The following is a 20,092-nucleotide window of genomic DNA, read 5'->3' as shown; positions in this document are numbered from 1 at the left end:
AATATCTTTTAGCTATTTTGGTTAAGTTTCACTAGAAAAAAATTATCGATTTCTCCTGCCTTGTTTCAGGAGAGTTACCACCCCGCTGCACCCCCTCCCCTCCCCCCGGGAAAGTCAAGAAAACATTGATTGGACCTATCAAGTTTTCTTTGAATAAATTCTTCCTGTGTTTAAAAATTATGATATGTTGGCCGCTGTTATACTCTGGAAATCGCAACAAGTTAAGACTAGAGGTTACTTTCATTTTGCGTGACTGTACGCAGCTCATTGCTCTTTTCTTTCCACCTTTTAAAATCATTCAAACCTTTCGGATGAATTCTTTCTGTTTGGAAACATGTAACGTTTTCTTCTTCCTGAGCTGTGAGCCTTTATTGGACCATATATCACGAAGTTTGTCTGTTTTCTCGTTTCTCGGGTGGGGTGTGTTTGGCTAGGAGCGGGTGGGCGAGGTGAGCGGGGGCGGGGGTTGGTGGAGTTGGGGGTGGGAGAAACTGCCGCGCTGAGGCACTCCTTGTAGGAGATCGTGAAGGCTATGAGTTTGTCATCACGTAATGGACGATGAGGGATGTTTGTTTTCTCCAAAGTCTTAGGCTTAGGCCCAGTTTGCTATGATTTTCTGTCCGCGGCTCCTCTGTAATCGCATTAATAAGTGTTGCTCTGAGTGTGAGTGTGGTGTTTTCCTCGGCCTGGTCGCCGAATGCCGTTTAAGCCCGGGCGGAGGCTTGGTGCAAGGTGGTCGTCGGACATGCTTCGCTGATTGCTGACCCCAAATGAAAGTATTTTGATGAAGAGCTATGAGTAGAATCGATAGCCGGGTGGACAGCTTTAACAGCTTGTGTCGTCTCTGTGCGACTTACGATGCTGTTAAATTGGAAATATTCGGGGAGGAGGGGAAGGAGAGGAGCTTGGTGGAGAAGATCGAGACCTGCCTACCATTCCAGGTAAGTCCTGCACCTGTCCGACGAGTCCGACGTTGACGTCCTGGGCCGTCCTTCGAGCCCCTGGCGTGACGTCCTCCCGACCGAGCACGCACACGATCCACTTCTGACACTCACAGTGGATTAAAACCACTGGCCAAGCCGATTGCATTCCAAAATTTTGAGTTGTATGGGAAAAATGAAGGGGTTTACTCTTAAACCATCTGCAAATGAAGGAGAGTGGCCCAGGACGGCGTACCGCTCCACCTCCGCGTCGTCGGCTTGGTGCTTGGGTGTCATTCAAAAAAGCTTCTTCCATTTGGCCGAGGTTTCAATTGGGGGTAGTAGTATCCCCTCAAGTGAATTGACTCTCAGTTATTTCATTTTGTCATTATAAATGGAAAAATAAAGACCATTAAGTAGAAAGTATGAAATTAAACTGACGAACAGTCAGAAGGCACCTCTACTTTTATATATCTTTATTTTTCCTGTGGCCACAATAATTTGATCTGTCAGTAGTGTTTGTTTACATTTTGTCTGTTTCTTCTTCTCCCCAGATCTCCCAAGATGATTCCCTTCCCAAATCTCTGTGTTACCGATGCATGTACAATTTAGAAAACTTCTATGATTTTCGAATGGGGTGTGTTAATGCTGTGGCTCTCTTAGAGAGCTGCCTCCACCCAGATGGAGGGGTAAGTGACGGCTTTCAGATGCATTTTATTGACAACATAACCACAAAATTTTGTCAGGTGCTGAACGATAGAACATTATGTAATACATTTTTTCTGTGTGTACATTAGAAACATTTGGATAAAGCTTCAGCTGACAAGAGAGCAAAAATTATGAAACAAATGGGAAAGGATACCCGGAAAGATAAAGAAGCATCTATGCCACAGCTTGAGCCGGAGGTAAGCAGTACAACACTCTCATCTTTTGCTTTGGTCTGTGCCTGTTCTCTTTTAATTTGTTACATGTCATCTGTTTTTCAGATTCCATTATCAGCTTCAGTTAAACAGGAATCAAATGACATTCCAAGAGGGAAGAGTAGTGTACCTAATGAGAAGCAACCCTCAAAGTCTGACTCAGGTATGCCCAAACTTCCATCTGCAGTTGAAGAGGAGAGTGGCAATACTGATGATGATGTAGAAGAAGTTGAGGATGATGAGAATGTTGAGGAGGAGGATGATGAAGATGACGATGATGATGAAGACGAAAAAGTTATTGATATCGATCCTGCTGATTATCTGGAGTCCAATGTGGTAAGCTTTTGTTTCTACTGGGCCTTGATTCGCCTTTGACATTGCTGTAACCCAGTTACTAATTGTTGGATTGTATTTAGGCTGTTGAAATTGAAGAGTCCCAGCAATCCGGCACCCTGTCAAAGTAAGTGTATTGATATTTTTTTGTCAAAACTTTGATTGTGTTTCTAACTAATTTTATGGTTTTTTTTTTCTTCAGAAAAATCTCTTCTGCATCTCTAAGTTCTACTCAAAAGTCTTCTGAACCATGTGAACTATTTACATGCAAAGTTTGTGGAAAAGCTTTGTCCAGTAAGGGTCATCTGTCCTTGCATCTTCGTATTCATGGAGATGATCCTTCGGATAGTCATTGTCTCAACAGTAGCTCCACCACACCAAGAGGTAATTCCTCTCAAGGCTCTCAGTACTGTCGCCCATATCGGTGCGATCTGTGCAACAAGAGCTATTCTTCATCGAAACATCTGTGGGGACATGTTAGTTCAAATCACAGAGGTGATCCTGCTGTGACTTGTCCAGAGTGCCATCGGCTGTTTTCTTCAGTCAATAATCTAGAAGAACATAAGAGAACAAAGCATGGTGAAAACATTGGCGAGGGAGCTTCAGATGAGGTAAGTTGGTTTACATTGTGGAGAAAAAGCATGACTTTAATTGGTCTGTATATGAATTGGCCCAAAAATTTCTAATCAGGAAATATCTTAGAGTAATTTTAAGAATTATTGGAAAGACTTTGGTACATTTTCTAGTGTTGTAGTATTAGATACATGTTTTGATTTTGTTTTTACCTAGGGGGCTGAAATGGACTACATTGTTTCTCCAAAAACTCCAAGTGGCAGATCTAAACAAACCAGTGATGATGATGGTCTCTCTCCTAAAAAGAGGTCTTACAGTAAGAATGATTCAGATAGCGAGTTCAATCAGAATGGTAAGAGGCCTTCCTCAGATGATGCTGGAAACCGAAGAAAGCGTTCTAAGCCAAGGCGAATTGCCCGCTCTCATAGTTCTGAGTCCCTGGCAGGTATGAGGCTACCAAAGATCTGTTGCAGTGGCTTTCAATGAGTCTAGTGTTCAAATTTTATTCTCTCTGATTTCAGAAGAAGGGGATAACGAACCACTCCAATGTGTTTTGTGCCCTGACAAGTTCCCAGATGTGGCCCAACTAATGGAACACACAAAGAAGCATGAGGAGGAACATGAGGCAGAGACTCAAGCCATCGCAGAGGCTCAGGGTCGTTCCATGATTAACTCTGATAGTCACTCTTGCTTCCTATGTGAGCAAAACTTCACCCTTAGGTCAGTAGAATTGCAATTATTTGCTGGTTAATTAATTGCATCCTTAATGAATCTAGTATTTCTCAAATTTTGATTGTATTGATTGATTTAGGAGCTCTCTTCACCGCCACCTTCTAAATGAACATGGCATTGATTCTGAGTTAATTGATCAGAAAATGGAGGTTAACATCAAGACAGAGTATATTGATGGAGATGATGAGCATGATCATCACATGCTTGCTGAGAGCATGCTGGAGTCTGAAACGGTTTGTGTTCATCTTAATTTTTCATTCAACCTACATTTGCATTGCTAAGTTTTAAATTCTTTGCTTTATTCTTTTATTTTTTAAATTTCACAGGTGTTCTGCTGTGAGGCCTGCATTCGTGAATTTACAGACCGCTCCAGTCTTTGGTTACATATGTTGTACACTCACAAAGACGCAGCAGCAACAGCATGTGGCCTTTGTTTAAAGGTGTGTGGAGACTTGACAAGTTTGGCATCCCATATTCAGACCAGTCACTCCACAAGTCAGTTGCTTGTTGAAAAAAGAAGATACAGGTATTTTACTTTTATGTTTATTGGAATTATCATTGGTAGGTTTCATTACTGTTGTTTCATCAATTTTATCTCTTTCAGCTGCTCAATATGTATGAGGCAACACGATTCTCGCAAAAAACTGTTGGCGCATGTTCTGATCCATGAAATTGGATCCTCAAAACCAGAGGACCTCATAATTCTGAACTCTGATCTGTATCAGGCTGAGAATCAAGTTGATATTGATAACGAAGAACAGGATAGCCATGATACTTCATTTACTATTAATCCTGCTAACATCTCGGCAAGTTCAGGGAACAATGCTGCAACAGCAGCTGCATCTGTTGCAGCAAACTCTCCATTTGCTTGCCAGATTTGCTTAAAAATCTTTCCCAACGAGGAAAAAATGGTCAAGCACAAGCAAAACGCCCATCGACAAGAAGCTTCGGTATGTTGATCAAATGTTTGTTGTTAGCTGATTTTTTGTTTTGTGAATTGTATTTAATGTAACATTTGATGCAGGTGCATGCTGCTACTGGAGTTGGCACATACCATCTTTTCTTCCGATGCGAAATTTGTGGTGTGTCTCATCAAAGTAAATCTGATCGATGGAAACATGTTTATGAGGTACATGGTGGTGATCCCAGTGTAACATGCACTCGTAGTAGCTGTGGTAAAGTATTCCCCTCGGCTGAATTGAATCAGGAGCATGTCAACCACCACAAAGTTCAAGGAACAACTCCCAACACCTGCGAGGTCTGTACTTTGATTTGGTTGAAATTAGGCCTTCTGATGTTTTTATCAACTGTTAACAACTTTTTCCTCTCTCACCCGACATACAGATTTGTGGAAAGTTGTGGAATTCTCGTGTGGACTATTGGAAGCATATGATGGGTGTGCATGCTGAGGTAGTACCCTACACTTGTGGAGTTTGCCTCAAGGTGCTGCCTGACCTGTATCAACTTAAGGAGCATGTCAAAATTCGGCACTATCCTTTGACTGGAGGCGATTACTGCTGTGATATTTGTGGGCGGCCATACTCAAATAGGTCCAAAATGTCCCGGCATCGTACAATACATTTCTCTCTACCCGGTGAAGATGATGTTGAAACACCAGTTGAAGATGACACACCGACTAAAAAACCAGTGGCTGTCAAAAGCGAACCAGTGGAAACTTCAGTGAAGAGCAAAGGAGGAAACTATCACTGTGATGGGTGCCCAAATCGCACTTTCTCATCTCGAGAAGAATTGATTCAGCACCGAAGGGCTGATCATGGAATGCTCACATGTGATCTTTGTGACAAATTTTATGGTCGCACATCACATTTGTGGAAGCACGTAAATAAGATGCATAGGGGGCATCCTTCCGTCACATGTACGCACTGTGGGAAAATATCAGCATCTAAATCTCACCTGCGCAGTCACGTCCTTAAACTGCATCGTCCTGGTGTTCTTGGTCATGTGGACTATGCAGCTACGGCTCCACCAACTCCACCAACATCACAATCAAAGGTAAATTTCTTAGTTAATTCAAAGCACGTTTCACCTAGACATGATCTTATCCTAGTCATTAATGAGATTTTTCTTTATTACAGTCTGAGCGTGTATTAGGACCACAGGCCTGCCCACAGTGTGCCAAAGTGTTCTGCAACCGCTATAGGATGTTGCGTCACCTCAAAAGTTGCAGAACAACAGCCTCCACTAAGGCACATCATTTATCTGGTGGTGATTCACCAAACTGGGATATTGTACCAAAAGGACCTGTCTCTTGTCAGTCATGCTCTAAGATATTTACAACAAGGAAGGCCTTGAGAGAACATGAACGCAATATTCATGCAACTTATGACTGCGAGCTGTGTGGTTCTGTTGGCTTGCCAAGCAAGACAGCTATGCTTGAACATGTGATGATAGCTCATAGAGGTATTTTGCAGTTAATCATAGAAATGGTTTTTTGAACGGCTGATTTTTAATTCAACTACAGGTTAATGCAATCATCTTTTTTTCTTCTACAGAACAATTAACATGTGCCTTTGAGGGATGTGGTGTTGTCCTGAGGTGTGGTGCAGATCGAGAAAAACATGAGAAGCAACATAAAGAAAACCGCACTCCTCCAACATGCCGGAAATGTGGAGAGATTCATGATAGTAGGGTCCGCTTGAGAAAGCATTTGGTACGTTATTTCCATCTCTTATGTGGGTAAACCAACTGTACTTTCAATCATGACACGTTCATAACTTACTCTTTTTGTTGCCTTCAATCTTTCAGCTGACACATCACAAGGTTGCTTCAAGTTCCATTTGCTGTGTTTGCATAGCATCCTTCCCAGTACCTGAAGACCTTCAAGCCCATGTTAACTCAGAACACCCCACTATTGTCAGCCGTGCTCACACATGTCAAGTGTGTGCCAAAACTTGTGGCACACGTTCTCGCCTTGTGAAACATGTCAAAAATGTTCATGATGGAGCTGACCGGCTGTGCACTGTCTGCTTGGGATATTTCAAGAGTCCAGAGGAACTGCAGAAGCATGTTGAAGAAAAGCACCTGAAGGAAGAAGAAGATGCCGAAGAGGAGAGTGATGACTCATCTTCCGATGACGAAAATGAGAAAGAGGATAAAAATCACATTGAGGAAGAAGATGATGATGATGACGACGATGATGACGACGATGACGACGACGAAGACAATGACGAGGGGGACAGTGATGGAGATGATGAGGATGAAGAAGAGGAGAATGATGGTGAAGATGAAGAAGAATCTCAAGAATCGCACTCAGAAGAAAAGTCTGTTGAAGAAAACTCAAAAGCTGATAGTGACATGAGTGAGCTTGCCATGAATGGAGTGGACTCAAAACCAGTGCATAAGCGGATTAATAATAGGAATGTGGACTCTCAAGCATCTGAAGTCTCATCGGGTTCAGATGAGGAAGTTGCCACCCAACTTTTTACAAATCCAGAAGGGAGACCAAGGAGGTCATACAAGTGCAATCTTTGTAAAGAAACATTCCGGTTGCCAGCACTTCTCATGCAACATCAAAATCAGAGGCATCGATCAAACTCCACCCCATTCCAGTGTGAATCGTGTGATAAGAAATTTTCCAATGAACTGATTTATTCAAAGCATGTTAATTTATGCAAACAAGGCAGGAGTTCGATATTGCAAAAGACCCTAGAATCAGGTAAAATGGCTTTCAGAGAAGAGTCTAAAGAAGTGGCACAGTTTGCTGATATGGCAGGGTTCAATGGTCACTTCCTTGAAGGCGGTGATGATGGTGGCAAAGATGCTGCTGGGAGTTCGTCATCGCGGCCTAACAGGGTTCAGCGCAAAGTATATGGTGAAAATGAAGGACCTATTCACTGCGAGCTTTGCAACAAGGTGTGGCCTTCATTAAGGCAGCAGTGGCAACATCTCATACGAACACATCGAGAAGCTGCTGCTACAACATGTGGAGTGTGTCTTGAGATATGCACAGATTATTCATCCCTGAAGACCCACCTAAATGAAATGCATCCTGATACATGGGAAGGCGAAGGCAAAAATTTTACGTGTAGAGTTTGTGGTCGCTACCACAATGCCCGATCCAAGCTTGAGCTACATAACAGTATTCATCTTGGACTTGAAAATGAATTAGCTCAATCCTCTACTTTGCACAGTTGTCCAACTTGTTTCAAAGCATTCTCAACAGAAGATGAACTTAAACAGCACAGTGTTACTCACCAGCAATCTCGCAGACCCAAACCAGAAGCAGAAGAGAGTGATAGCGAGTCATCAGATGATTCTGACGATGGTGACGATATGGAATTATTTGTATGTCCCAAGTGCTCAATGGTGTTCCAAGCCAAAGATGCTCTTGCTAAACACATCAAAGCAAATTGTGAACATTCTTTAGGTCAATCCTCTAAACAGGAGACATTCTCATGTGAGCGATGCAACACGGCCACCTTCTCTTCGTACTTAGATTTGACAAAACATTACAAACAGTGTTCAGAAAGGAATGAAACAGAAACTAAACCTGTTGGCAAGGCAAAGGAAGAATCTGACCAATCAAATGGGGTTGATGCAAATGAAGATAGTTCTGATAGTAGTTCCAGCAGCAGATCAGATGGAAGTAGTAGCAGTAGTAGTTCCAGTAGTTCGAGTAGCAGCTCGAGCAGTTCCGATGACGACGACTCAGATGAGGCAGAAGAAGGCCAGGCTGGTGGTGGGGACGATGACTCAGATGATGAGAAAGCTGAAGGTGAGCTATATTCTTGTAAATTGTCCTGTAAAGTTGAGATCAATTTAATGAAAAACATGAACAGCCTTGGTTCTGCCGTCTCCAACTAACCCAGTGGGTCAATGGTTCTCTGGTATTAATAAAGTGGAAGGCTAAACCCTGGCTAATATGCATTAATTTTTTTCATTATTTTTTTTTTTTTAAATTTTGCATGCTTTTTGCATTACTAACTACTTGACATGAGGTGTGGTTTCTATTCTTTTTAACATTTTCCTCACTATCCAACTGTCTCTTCTTACAGGTTCTCTCTCATCATAGTAGGTAGGATTTTCTTCAATTGGTAAGTGCTTAGTCCTTTTGCTTACTTTAATCCTGGCATAAGAACTCCTGCATTACCCTCTGTCTAACTCTGGCCATGGAATCAACCAATCAAGACTCAGGATTCAACCAAATGCATCATTTTGGTGTTTTCTACCATAAGAGCATTGTTGCATGTTCAATGGATACTTTTAAATTAACACTTTCCCAATGTTACTTAACTAATACTCATGGGCAAAATTGCTCATGTTTTTGAAGAGAAAATGTTTTGATTGCCCTTGATTATAGCTCTCGTAGCTCATTTGTGTACTGTGCCTCAGGCCCCTCCCCCTGGAAAAGAAAAACTTCAACAAAACTGTTTCTTATTATTAGTACAAAATTAAATTTGTTTGTTATTTTGTTTCTCTTGGCTCAAATTTTGTGACTGTTTTGGGATATGTGACTTGTGTGAGAAAACAAAGACTGAGATATGCCTCTTACATGTCACAGAGTGTTGTAGCTTACTTTAATACTGATAGGGCCCGACTAGTAATGCTGCCTACAACTGCAACAAAAGCTTCCTGTTTCGTTATAGATCCTGATATGTTTTCTAGCCGCAGCTAATGCACAGATTGGTTATGACTGCTCAAAGTGCTTTTGGGTGACATTCATCAGAGTTTTAAAAAGGAGCCTTAAATGGATGCAAGTCAACCCTTCATTTTATTGTTTTTTTTTTGTTTTTTTTTGTTTATCTTAGTTTTTTTTTCCTACTATAAGTAAACATGTGATGCATTATCAATTTACAAATAAAGTTTACATGGAATCTTATTGACTTTCTACTTCAGATATTTTATTTGGCAAAGCGCAACTCGGGCGGATGTAATTATTGCCAACACTTGGCAGTCTTGGTTTAACAAACAATACTAAACATCTCTTGATGCTTAAAACTTGAAGCAATATTCACCCTAGTATTGTAATGTGTCTTACAACAGGTTTTATCATTCCTTCATAGGTGTGTATAAGTAGAAATACTATGTCACTAATTTATTCATGTGAACACCAATCATTAAAAACTGTAATTTGCTTGTTATTTTGTCGTGAAATATGCCAATCAGTACAATTGATATTCATGCGTAACTTGTTTCCTTGATCTGTATGGCTCTTTGTATAGTTTAAACTAGGTTTGAATCTCATCCCTTTGGATAAAGACTGCATCTTAGAATATCATGTCTTTTGTCTTGCAGGAATGGGAACATGTTTGCAAAGTGTATATTTTTCTCTAAAATATCTATTTGTCTCTGTTTTTAAATTTTGTAATGCTTGTCACAAACTGTTGTCATAATTTTAAACAAATTGTCTTCTACCTTAACTATAGTGTAGGTGATTTTCATAGTTTAATTTTGACAACTTAACTTGAATAGGCATTACAAGAAGCTATTTTGAGTATTGAAAGTACAGTCATTCCATGTGTCTACCCTCTTAATCACTAACCAAATCCTAGTCAGTAGAGCTTTTTACCGTAATAATACAAAATTTGTTCATTCCATTTAGCACTTAAAGTTGATGAGACTTAATTTTATCTCTTTAATCAAGAGGATGTGTGCAATCCCAATATTTTAAGCTAGATTTGTCAATAACATTTTCGATTTGTTTCTGCAGCACTCTCACTGCATATTTGCTAACTGAGCTTGTTTCTCTGACCTTACAAATTAATACATGTAAGGTGTATGGTTCTTCTTCTCGCCTTTTTTTGTTTTGTTTCTTTTTTGTTGATGTACTGTGCTTGAAATCATATGCCAGTCACTGTTTATCAATTAAGACAGAATGTTTGTATTTAGTTTTGCCATATTAATTGTAATTTTAGTATGAACATGATGAGCACTTCAACTTGCTAACTTCTTTATCATACCGGTGTCAAGGTTCATTTAAAACTATTATTGTTATTCATATTATTTGTTTAATCCTGGAGATGGACATGTAATTAAACAAAGACACTTTAAGTTTTCAATTTTAAGTTACCAAGCATGTTCTAGCAAAGAGCTTGAGGCTTTTTGAAAACAATCTGTGATTTTAAACAGATGTTTTATGATCTGTACGATAAATCATGCCATCTAAATATTTAGTTGACCAGCAAGTTAATGCTTTGTCATGATTTTTAATATTTGTTGGCATGGAAAGATAGACACTTCTGTCTACTGTGATGAGACAAAAGCAAAGCAACATTTAACATTGTATGTGTTTTGTTTGTATCTCCTGTATCTCCACTTTGCTTTCCTTTTTTACTTTTTTATTTATAGATTTTATGTGTAACTTATGTGTGGGGGAAATACTGCCGTCCATAATAGCTCAGAATCCAAGCCCTGTCCATAGGAACTACATTGCTATACATGTCGTGTGTTCTTCTTTCAAGGCTGTAAAATCATCAATCAAAGGCTGGATTATTGTATTACTAGAGACTAACTGCTTCTAGCCCTGAGCATTCTTTTCATGCCCCTTGTCCTCTTGTTGATGATTAATCAGATGACCCTTATGGTTCATTTTTTCTCAAGGACTGGTGGTGATAAAGCATTAATTAATTTGATTCTTTTTCCGCATCTTCAACAATTGCCCCCTGCTTTTTGTAGATTTCATTAAGTTTGATGTCTTTTGATGATTTACTGGCTGGAATGGACCAATTGTATCTGTCACATTGATGGAAATACCATTGTCTACTTAGAGATGCTAGATAGTTTCTCATTTGCAAAAGCTATTTGCGGAGGTCACTGCCTGTTAAGTAGTTAGTAAATATCACAATACTTTTGGATGACTTTTGGTGTTGGAACTACATTCTCTCTATCACTTGTCATTTCTCAAAGGTACCGTACTGTCAATCAAGGTCATACGTGTAACTTCTTATTAGGAATATTGCCCCACTTTTGTGATCCGATTATCAATGTTTTACTTGTGTAGTTATCTCCATTCAGAAATGCATTGCACTTGTTGCTGTGAACACACTTCATTCTATATGGACATGAGCTCATGCTTGGTATCTGTTCTGTTCTAATCCAGTAAGTCTATGACAACTTAACTTTATTTTGTAATAAACTTTGGTTTAAGTGCTGTACAACTTGTAAATATTTAGGATTAATGGCCTGGTATAGTATTATATTTACTTGTCATGTGCAAGACAAACAACATGTTGGAGAAGATAGCTTTTATCCTAACTTTTTTGTTCTCTCTTCAAATGTAGTATTTATAATTCTACCTGTTGAGCGTGTACTTCTTCCTCTACATCCTTCTTTTTCATGACAGTACAATTCATTTTGTAGAGTGGACTCGTAAACGGTCTTTTGATGATTTATTTTAAAATTAATTCGAACATGGTATTACTTTACTTGTGCTTTGAAGTATAAAAAGGCACGTGACTTAAAAATGCAATGTACAGATAATACACTTGTATCTTGTACTTAGTAACAATTATTCTCTTATCAATAAAAAGATAGTCATTCTTTTCTAAATTCATTTTTCATTGAAGCCCAACTTGCCAAGGAACACCCACCAGAAAAAATGGGCCTGCATTCAAGCGTGGCACGCCATGGCACCCGAGGCCGAAAGTGCTTAGGGGATGCAATGCAATGCAACTCAACACACTAACTACACTTCTTTTTTTTTATTTTTAAACCAATAACACTTAGCGTGTCGTCTGCAGGCTGTGACAGGGATGGAGCGAGAGAGAGAAACAACACATGGCTTCTATTGCGCGGTCGTTGATGGGGGGCAGTCTTGCTCTGTCTTCAGCAAGCTGCTCGGCTTGAGGTCCGCCTTGGCGATAGCGGCTTCGATGGCCCGCTGGACGGCAGGGTCCGTGACGTGGGGTGTTCTGCTCAAGACCCAGGCTGACTCTGCAAAAAAAAGGGAGAAAACATACGAAGTAGAAATCCTGACCTACTCTTTCAGAAGGACGACTCTGGCACCATGTCGAACTACTTGACCCTGCTAAAATAAGCCTAAAATAAGCCACCGTCTCAGATTGAAAGGGAAAAACGAATATTGCTGCTAGCAACCAGAGTGATGCTGAATGAAACTTGATAAGACTAATGATGGATTCCACAGGCCGTGGGCCACGCGAGGGGCGAGGCGGGCGTGTTCCGGACGTGTCGCCTCCGCCCCATACAGGGAGCGGGAGGGCGTACCGCGCAGTCCGCGCACCGAGAGGGGGGAGGGGGGGATCCGAACCGAGCCGAGCATGCGAGCTGAATGCAAAGCAAAAAGCAAAGCCAGTGGCGATGCCGGCGAGGAATTTTTCAGGATTCTTGCGGCGGAGGGACCTTGTCTGGTTTTCGTGCTTCGGGGGCCCGGCCGCCCCGCCCGCCCGTCTACACTATCAAGTGCCACAACGGCTGCATTCCGTGCGTTCCCTTACCGACTCGCAGCGCGCCGAAAAAGATGTTGTTGCACGAGTACACGACGGCGTAGTTGACGTAGTCGGTGTCCAGCACCCAGTAGGGCGCGCGCTGGTCGCCCACCACTGCAAACGAGTTGAGCGAGAGGGAGTTAAATTGCACAGCGCAGCCGTGGCACAGCCCCGAGTGGGACGAGGACGAGGAGGGCGAAGAGAAGGACGGGGCCTCCCGCCGCGCGCCCGCCGGGGTGCGAGAGAGACAGCCTACCGGCCCCGGCCAGGGCCTCGGCCGTGCCGCGGCGAGGACTATCCGGTGGGGAAATCAAGAGCGGCAGACTGATTCCGAGCGGGAAGTCCCCCTTTCTCTCTCTCTCTCGCACTCACGGAGCGTCCCGTACGGACCGTGCGGGTGCGAGAGAGACAGAGCTCAGCCGCAGCTGGCAGTGCCCCACGAACACGAACCTGGTATTTTGAACGTGACTGTGAGCTTGCCGACGGCAGGGCTGGCGGACGGGTCGGCGAGCTCCGCGAAGCCCTCGATGGACTTGGCTTGCAGAGAGCTGTGCAGCGAAACAGAAGCCGAAAATACGCAGAACACGTACACTCAAAAAAAGTTCATTTTCCAGACTGGCCACCGCAGAGCGCACGGTCCGAGCTCGAAATGGCTGGCATACGATCAGTTGTGGTCTAGCCCGTAATGGTAATGGTAATGGTAATGAAGGTAGGCCACTTGCCCGCACCGGTGCGTAGGACGATGGGTGGTGGCCTACCCGGCAGGCGCTTACCACCAACCGAGCGCTGCACAGTGCCGGTCGAGGCGGTCAAAACTCTGGACGCGTTTTGAGCTACAGAGTCGCTAAATGGAACTCGAACCGAAAGTGTGAGTGAGCCCACCAATGGATTTCGGTTGGAGTCCCATGCAGCGACTCTAGAGCTCAAAACGCGTTCGGGATTTTGACCGCCTCCACGGATGACGTCATTTCGGCGAGCTTACGTGGCATCCACCATGCTGTTCTTGACGCCCACCCTGCCGCTGGTGGCGTTGAAGGTGTACTCGGCGGTCACGCACTTGCCGTTCAGCTCGAAAAACTGCCAGTAGCGGGAAATCTCGTACCACAAGCCCGAGTACTGGAAGAGGCAAGACACTGTTTTTTTTTTGTGACGGGGAGGTTGAGAATTTTGGACGCGCACACTCACCCTCTGGACGTCAAAGTTCTGCACCACCTCCTTGTCGTGGCAGCCTCCGACGGCGATGTCGGTGGCCAGGGCGTGGTGGGCGTGCCCCAGCACCGCCACCAGCAGGACGCACAGGGCGGCCACCATGCTGCGGAGGACAAGACATTTATTTTCAGTTTCAAATTTCGGTTTGCTGTGTTTTGGGCGCGTCACGCACACTGTGCTCGCCGTCCTCCTAGCGGTGTGGCGGTGCGGCCGCGGCGGCCGGGCACTCGGAGACGCGGCGACGCGGTGACCTACGGACTGGCGCGGCGGACTAGCACACTGGAGGAGGCAGCAGCTCTGCGGCTCTGCCCTGGCTCTGCCACGGCCTGGCCACGGCCGCGCCGTGTCATCTGCGTTGTCGGTGTTGTCTCTGAGTCCCGTGGGAGCGGCGGGAGGCGGGAGCGGCGGGAGCGGGGACGAGGGGCCCACACCGGCGGGCCCGCCACGCCGCGCCTATCCGTTGGAGCGGGGGGAGGGGCGGGGGCAGGGCGATTTGGCCCGCCGCTGCCAGTGTAAGGCCAAACAAGGAAACCACGGAGGGGGAGGGGGGCATTTAATTGAACACGTTCGCGCCTTCCGCAATCGCCCATACGTCTCGCCGCTTGACGAACCAATGGGCGGACGAGGAGGGCAGCGTGACCGAATTCCTGGATTTACTTTAAGCATGCCAGGGATTGCGGTATTTTACACAATCATCGTGCCTGTGAATGACGCAAAACCTGACCTCATCCCAGCTGCCCCCGTCGCTCCCCTCAGACCAAACACTCGATGAAGACGCATCTCTCCGCGAGAGGACAGCGACCGTGGTTTTCTTTTCAGTGTGTGTGCGGGGGAGGGGGAGTGGTTGGGGCGTTTCACGGTCGGTTACGTAGATCAATGTCAAGTGCACGGGCAGGCCAGGGCAGGCCGGGGCACGCAGTGACGGCATAGCGCAAGCACAGCGCGGCGCGGGCACCACTTGTCGCCTGCAGTAGTTGCACTGCGCGCATGTGTGCGTGTGTGTGTGTCACCTACACTCACACACACGCGCGCTCTCGCTGCTCATTAGTGCGATGTTATTCATGCCGCTTTGCTCAGTACGCAACTGGTAGCGAGGCGTACCCGAGGCGTACCCGAGGCGTACCCGAGGCGTACCCCAGGCGTACCCGAGGCGTACCCGAGGCGTACCCGAGGCGTACCCGAGGCGTACCCGAGGCGTACCCGAGGCGTACCCGAGGCGTACCCGAGGCGTACCCGAGGCGTACACGGGGCCGGGCGGGGCGGGGTGGGTGCTTATCGGCGTCGTTGCTCTTTATCGCGATGTCGGCCTCGGCGGCCTTGGCGGCGGCCTTGGCGACGGTCGCGGCGACGGTTGCGGCGTCTTCCGGGTCCGCGGGGCCTTAGCCCCAAGTCCCCCCAAAGTCCGCCCAAGAGTGTTGTCGCGTGACGGTCGAAGCCAATCGCAGGAAAACGCTCTGCCGAAATGCTGCGAGCTATTCGGCCCCAAAGTATCGGCATTACCCGGACGCCAAAGAAAAGATTTCGCAACAAAAAGAAAAGAAACAACCTTTTCTTTTCAAAAAAAATCACGGAATGGAAGTTATCAGTAAAAACAGCCAAAATTCAATTTGGACGAGTTTTTTTTTTTTAAAGCTTCCAGCAATAGAAAAGAAGTGAAGACGACAGAACACACAGTCAGGTGTACATCACCTGACGGCACAGTGGTGCAGCCTCAGCCTCAGCCTTGCCCGAAGCGGGGCGTTTTGCCGCGCTTTTTGTCCACTCACATGCAAGTACTTCAAATCGCCTAGCCATCGGCAACAATCGGCAACCCCTTCCCCTTCCCCGCGGCCACGACACTGCTTGAAAGCCAACATACTTCGCTTGAACGCGAGACGGTACGGTGGGTTGATGTGTTGATCACTGGTTCGGCGCTCGGAGACTCCAATCAAAGCCGCGGCAGGGTGTCACTGGCTCTCTGGGCTGTCGGTGCACGACTAATCTCTGCGCACTACGCCCTGCACGCCTTTATGCCCTTCCCCTCCCCCTCCTCCATTCGCTCTCCTTCCGCAGTTCCTCTGCGCCATGACGCCATGCCCCTTTTGGCTCGGTGCGTCACCCGCAACCCGCTAAAAAGAAGAAAACCGGAAAGTGTCCCAGTAGTTGAACCTGCGACCTGCGGCTCACGGAACACAAACGGACGCGGCGGCAGTGCGGCGGCAGACGAGCAGACTCTAGTTGGCGCGGCACAGACGGCACAGACGCACACCGCACATCCCGACTGACTGTCCGGTCCAGAACAGCGCTGTCTGCCGTGTCTGCGGCGTCTGCGGTCGGCCCGTGCAAGAGTGGGCTGCGGACTGATTGCGAGAATCGTTTCCGTCGCCCTGTCTCTCTCGCACCTACAGCGGACGTCCCGTGAGTGCGAGAGAGACAGGAATCGGTTTGCGGCACAGCGCGCAGCCAAGCCAGGAGCAAAGGCAAGTCAAAGGCGTCCAAGTCAGTGACTTAGCCCAGCCAGTGGCGTGGCCAAGCGAAGACAAGCACCCGACGTTTCGCCGACTGCATTTCGCGGCGAGTCGGGGCGTGCCTGCGCCTGCACCGCCTGCACTCCGCCACTGCAGACTCACTCTGTCTCTCTCGCACCCACTGGGACGCCCCACCAGGGTGAGAGAGACAGAGCGACGACAACGACTCTGCTCGCGCACGTTCGTGCCACGTGGCTGCGAATAACTGCCCGCCGTTTCATTTGAACAAACACAACAAGTTGGCCGAAACCAGCCGAAACAAAACAAGCCGCCCCGGCCCTCGTCGAATAATGTGAACGGCCATAAATCCTGTTCGAGGTGGTCCGTCATGGCCGTCATGGCGTTGACCCGCCCGCGCCGCCCGGCCCCTCACCGCTCACCCTTCACCCTGATAATTGAGTAAGTTATCGTGGCCGGCACGCGGGGCTTGTCGCGGACCAACTTGGCCCCCTCCCCCTCCCACGGCAACTTGCCGCCGCCGCCGGCCGGGCCAGGGCCGGGCCCCGTCCGCAAAACACTTCCAACGCCGCCTGTAAGTTTGATTAACTCCGCCACTGGGAATTAACCGCGCGGCCGGCGGGGCAGACGACGCGCAGCAGACGACGCGCCGATCGCCCCATTCGACCGTCGCCGCGCAGCCATGGCACAGCCGCGCCCTCGCGGACCACACTGATGCACTGCTAGTGCACAGTGGGCCGCAGAGGCTCAGCCGGGCGGAGTCGGCGGAGTGAGCGTGAAAGCGAGAGGCGGGTCGGATACTCAGTGGTTCCTATTGGATTTCATTCATGGCAACATTGCGAAGACCAGAGGAAAAGTTTGAGAATGCTTGACTGATCTGTGTGTGTGCGTGTGTGGTGGCTCAAACGGGCATTTTTATGGACCGAGCTGGGGGACCTGGAGTTAAGCCTCGGGTCGCCCGGGGCGCTACACTGGTAGAGCGGCCCGTTTGACTCAAAGCTCGTCGCCTCGGAGCGCGACGGCACGGCAGCTCGGCAAGGCCATGGCAACGCGGTGCGCCTGGCTGGCATCATTGCCACCCATATTTTTCTTGCCCTTCCTTCACCACTCGAGCGGCAAATTAATGGGGAGGTCCTCGCCCAACGTGCCAATTTAACGCTAATTTCAACAAAGTTTCGCCCCGTGTCTAACTAGCTCATTTCTTTTTGTTTAAAAATGGCAAAAAAGCCCTTCTCGTCAGGGAAATTTTAGGGGATAAACGAGATTTGGGCGGGGGCTGTATCTTCTTTTCTCCCTTCACTTTTATTGAACCCTGCCTTTCCCTCTCCCCCTCCCCGTCGTCTCGTCTCCGCGCCGTGGAATTAAAACCGACCTGATACGAGCATTAGCATTTTATTGGTTATGAACGACTGGGCAATCTCGTCCCCCCCCCCCTTCTCCCTCTCTCTCGACGATCCACTTTGCCTCCCTTTGCTTCCTCCCCTTCCGCATCCTCATCTTCCACACCTCTTCCTTCACACCACACACACACACACACACACACACACACACACACACACACACACACACACACACACACACACACACACACGGCGAGAAAGAGTCCGTTCCGCACACGGCCGAATTTCCCGGCCCAAATCGGCAGCATTGCTCCACGATCACGAAGCATCGAATTGATTACCGCTCCAACCTGCCCCTTCCCCTCCCCTTTTCCCTCGCCACCGTGCCCCCCCCCCCCTCCGGACGCGCGGTCCCCGACGCGCCCAAACGTATTACTGTCATCTTGCCGCCCGACTGTCTCGCCGTTTTGCCCGTTTTGCCCGAGGGCCGCGACGAGTCAAGACGCCAGTTAATCTGAAGGGAGCAACAAGGCTGGCTGCGATGCGTGCGGACTACTGGGAGAGGGTGGCCTCAAGAGAGAGAGAGAGGGGGGGGGGGAGGGGTAATCCGACGACAACAATCCTGGCCAATTAACGTAATGGCAGGCTCCTGATGGCTCCTCCCACCCCCGCCACTTTGCCCTCCTTATTTTTTTTTCGCAGTGCCGCGCCGCCCTCCATTGCCTTTTTTTCCCCGTGTGTTTCCCGGCCAAGATTAATTTTCGGCCTGCAGCGTCCGATGGCCGAGGCGGACGTGGCCGAGGCCGCGCCAGAACCGCGTAACTTCCGGCGGCCGGCGGTCGAGATGGCCGGCCTGCGCGGGCCTCGGCGCCAGTTAGCGCACTTCCGGGTCGATGTGGGGCCGGGCGGGCCGACCGGCCGGGCCTCCAGGCCGGGCCTCCGGGCCTCCAGGAAGGTGTGGGGAAGGGAGGACGAAATATTAAAGCTTTCAGGACCAGACGCCGGGCGGCGACGCAGCGCCCGGGGCGTGCACGCCGCGCGTCGTCGGCGTCCTCGGCGCGCATCGCCCTGACGGGGAGCATCGGCAGCATCGGCGTGTGCCCTGCCGCACGTACCGGACCGAACCGGCTACTTTATTTCACTGCCGCGTTCAAAGAGGGCCGGCGAAGGGGCCGGCCGAGGAGGGCTGTCGAAAGGGTTGCCAAAAACGGAAGGTAAAGCTCGAAGAGCAGGTGGTGCGGGGTCACCTCGACCGGCCCGGCGTCCCGACGGCCCGACGTGCGCGCACTATATTGGAAGTGACAACACACGCCCCGCCCCGCCCCGCCCAGGTGTCCGCCAGGGACGTGCTGGCCGTGCTGGCCGGTCTCCCACACCCTCTGCAAGCCAACGCGGAGCACGGCCAGCCTTGCTTTGCGGCTGGATCCTTAACCCAACTCTCGCAATGACAGCCCTTGCCTGTGTGTGTGTGTCTGTGTGTGTGTGTGTGTCTGTGTGTCTCTGTGTGTGTGCGTGTTGGCGCAGTGACGCTAACAAGGTATCAACCCGGCAAGCGGCCCAAGCGGCGGTGGCCTAGCGTAGCCCGGCGCAGCCCTGGCCAACCTAACCTCGTTCCTAATCCCCCCGACGCAGCGCGCGCCGCCGCGCAGTTTTACGGGGGTTTGCCGGGGGTGTCGTTTGAGGCGAGAAGGTTGGTAGCACCGACCGCCCTGGCCTCCCTGGCCGGGCTCGTCCGCCGTAAAGTTGGCGTCGTGGAGTTGCTCATGTTTACAGTTTTATGTGCCGAGCCGCGCGCCGCCTGGCCGTGGCCTAGCTGGGCCGAGGCCTGGCTGGGCTCCCTCCGCCCGGGGACGTCCTAACTAGCTCTGCGCCGATCATGCTCTCGGAGCCACTCCGCCCGCTCCGCCTGGGCGGCTCGGCACCGCCATGCCACCGCACTGCAAACAAGCCACAAAATAAGGACGCGCCAGGTGAAGCGTCGCTCGCGGATTCATGGCGCTCGGAATCGCGGTACTGCGAGTATTACGATACGTCGTCGTGGAGGAAGAGGACTGCGGGACTGCGGCACTGCGGGACGACTGGCGGCGTGCATGTCGACGGCCTGCTTTAGGGTGGCGGGGCCTTTACTGCGGCCTCAAGTCGAAGCGTACTCTGCACCGCCAAGAGAGCCGAACGCCCTCGCGGAACGCCCTCGCG

General features: G+C 48.4%; 2 protein-coding genes across 5 annotated transcripts; one reads left to right on the top strand and one right to left on the bottom strand.

Annotated features, from left to right (window-relative positions):
• Positions 1-505: 505 nt before the first annotated feature.
• Positions 506-11,732, top strand: LOC117640585 (zinc finger protein 208-like). Of its 3 annotated transcripts, XM_034377170.1 has the most exons (17): positions 506-941; positions 1,475-1,609; positions 1,718-1,825; positions 1,907-2,176; positions 2,257-2,300; positions 2,376-2,784; positions 2,963-3,191; positions 3,268-3,466; positions 3,558-3,711; positions 3,805-4,004; positions 4,083-4,428; positions 4,503-4,736; positions 4,823-5,491; positions 5,575-5,899; positions 5,992-6,149; positions 6,245-8,213; positions 8,494-11,732. In XM_034377170.1, exons 1-17 carry the CDS (start codon positions 795-797, stop codon positions 8,508-8,510), a joined length of 5,613 nt encoding a protein of 1,870 aa, XP_034233061.1. In that variant the 5' UTR covers positions 506-794; the 3' UTR covers positions 8,511-11,732. The 3 variants fall into 3 exon arrangements, with proteins under 3 accessions (XP_034233061.1, XP_034233060.1, XP_034233059.1); XM_034377169.1 differs by having other exon boundaries at positions 1,718-2,176; positions 3,271-3,466; XM_034377168.1 differs by having other exon boundaries at positions 1,718-2,176.
• Positions 11,733-12,123: 391 nt separating this feature from the next.
• On the bottom strand, positions 12,124-16,095 carry LOC117640586 (apolipoprotein D-like). Of its 2 annotated transcripts, none has more exons than XM_034377171.1 (6): positions 15,950-16,095; positions 14,068-14,194; positions 13,865-13,998; positions 13,333-13,430; positions 12,892-12,996; positions 12,124-12,370 (listed from the first exon to the last, which is right to left on the bottom strand). In XM_034377171.1, exons 2-6 carry the CDS (start codon positions 14,191-14,193, stop codon positions 12,222-12,224), a joined length of 612 nt encoding a protein of 203 aa, XP_034233062.1. In that variant the 5' UTR covers position 14,194; positions 15,950-16,095; the 3' UTR covers positions 12,124-12,221. The 2 variants fall into 2 exon arrangements, with proteins under 2 accessions (XP_034233062.1, XP_034233063.1); XM_034377172.1 differs by lacking the exon at positions 15,950-16,095 and adding an exon at positions 14,264-14,403.
• Between the last annotated feature and the right edge of the window lie 3,997 nt (positions 16,096-20,092).

The sequence above is a fragment of the Thrips palmi genome, unplaced genomic scaffold (genome assembly GCF_012932325.1).
Source record: "Thrips palmi isolate BJ-2018 unplaced genomic scaffold, TpBJ-2018v1 HiC_scaffold_12, whole genome shotgun sequence".
In the NCBI taxonomy this organism is placed as follows: domain Eukaryota; kingdom Metazoa; phylum Arthropoda; class Insecta; order Thysanoptera; family Thripidae; genus Thrips; species Thrips palmi.
This window is presented reverse-complemented; position numbering and strand designations above follow the sequence as displayed.

What these genes read in the sequence shown, in the direction of transcription:
- LOC117640585 (XM_034377168.1), top strand. Translation starts at nt 795, where the DNA reads ATGAGTAGAATCGATAGCCGGGTGGACAGCTTTAACAGCTTGTGTCGT. An exon ending in AGACCTGCCTACCATTCCAG is followed by an intron (nt 942 to 1,474) that starts GTAAGTCCTGCA and finishes TCTTCTCCCCAG; the next exon opens with ATCTCCCAAGATGATTCCCT. An exon ending in ATTATCTGGAGTCCAATGTG is followed by an intron (nt 2,177 to 2,256) that starts GTAAGCTTTTGT and finishes GATTGTATTTAG; the next exon opens with GCTGTTGAAATTGAAGAGTC.
- LOC117640586 (XM_034377171.1), bottom strand. Translation starts at nt 14,193, where the DNA reads ATGGTGGCCGCCCTGTGCGTCCTGCTGGTGGCGGTGCTGGGGCACGCC. An exon ending in AACAGCATGGTGGATGCCAC is followed by an intron (nt 13,431 to 13,864) that starts GTAAGCTCGCCG and finishes TTCGCTGCACAG; the next exon opens with CTCTCTGCAAGCCAAGTCCA. An exon ending in AGTCACGTTCAAAATACCAG is followed by an intron (nt 12,997 to 13,332) that starts GTTCGTGTTCGT and finishes ACTCGTTTGCAG; the next exon opens with TGGTGGGCGACCAGCGCGCG.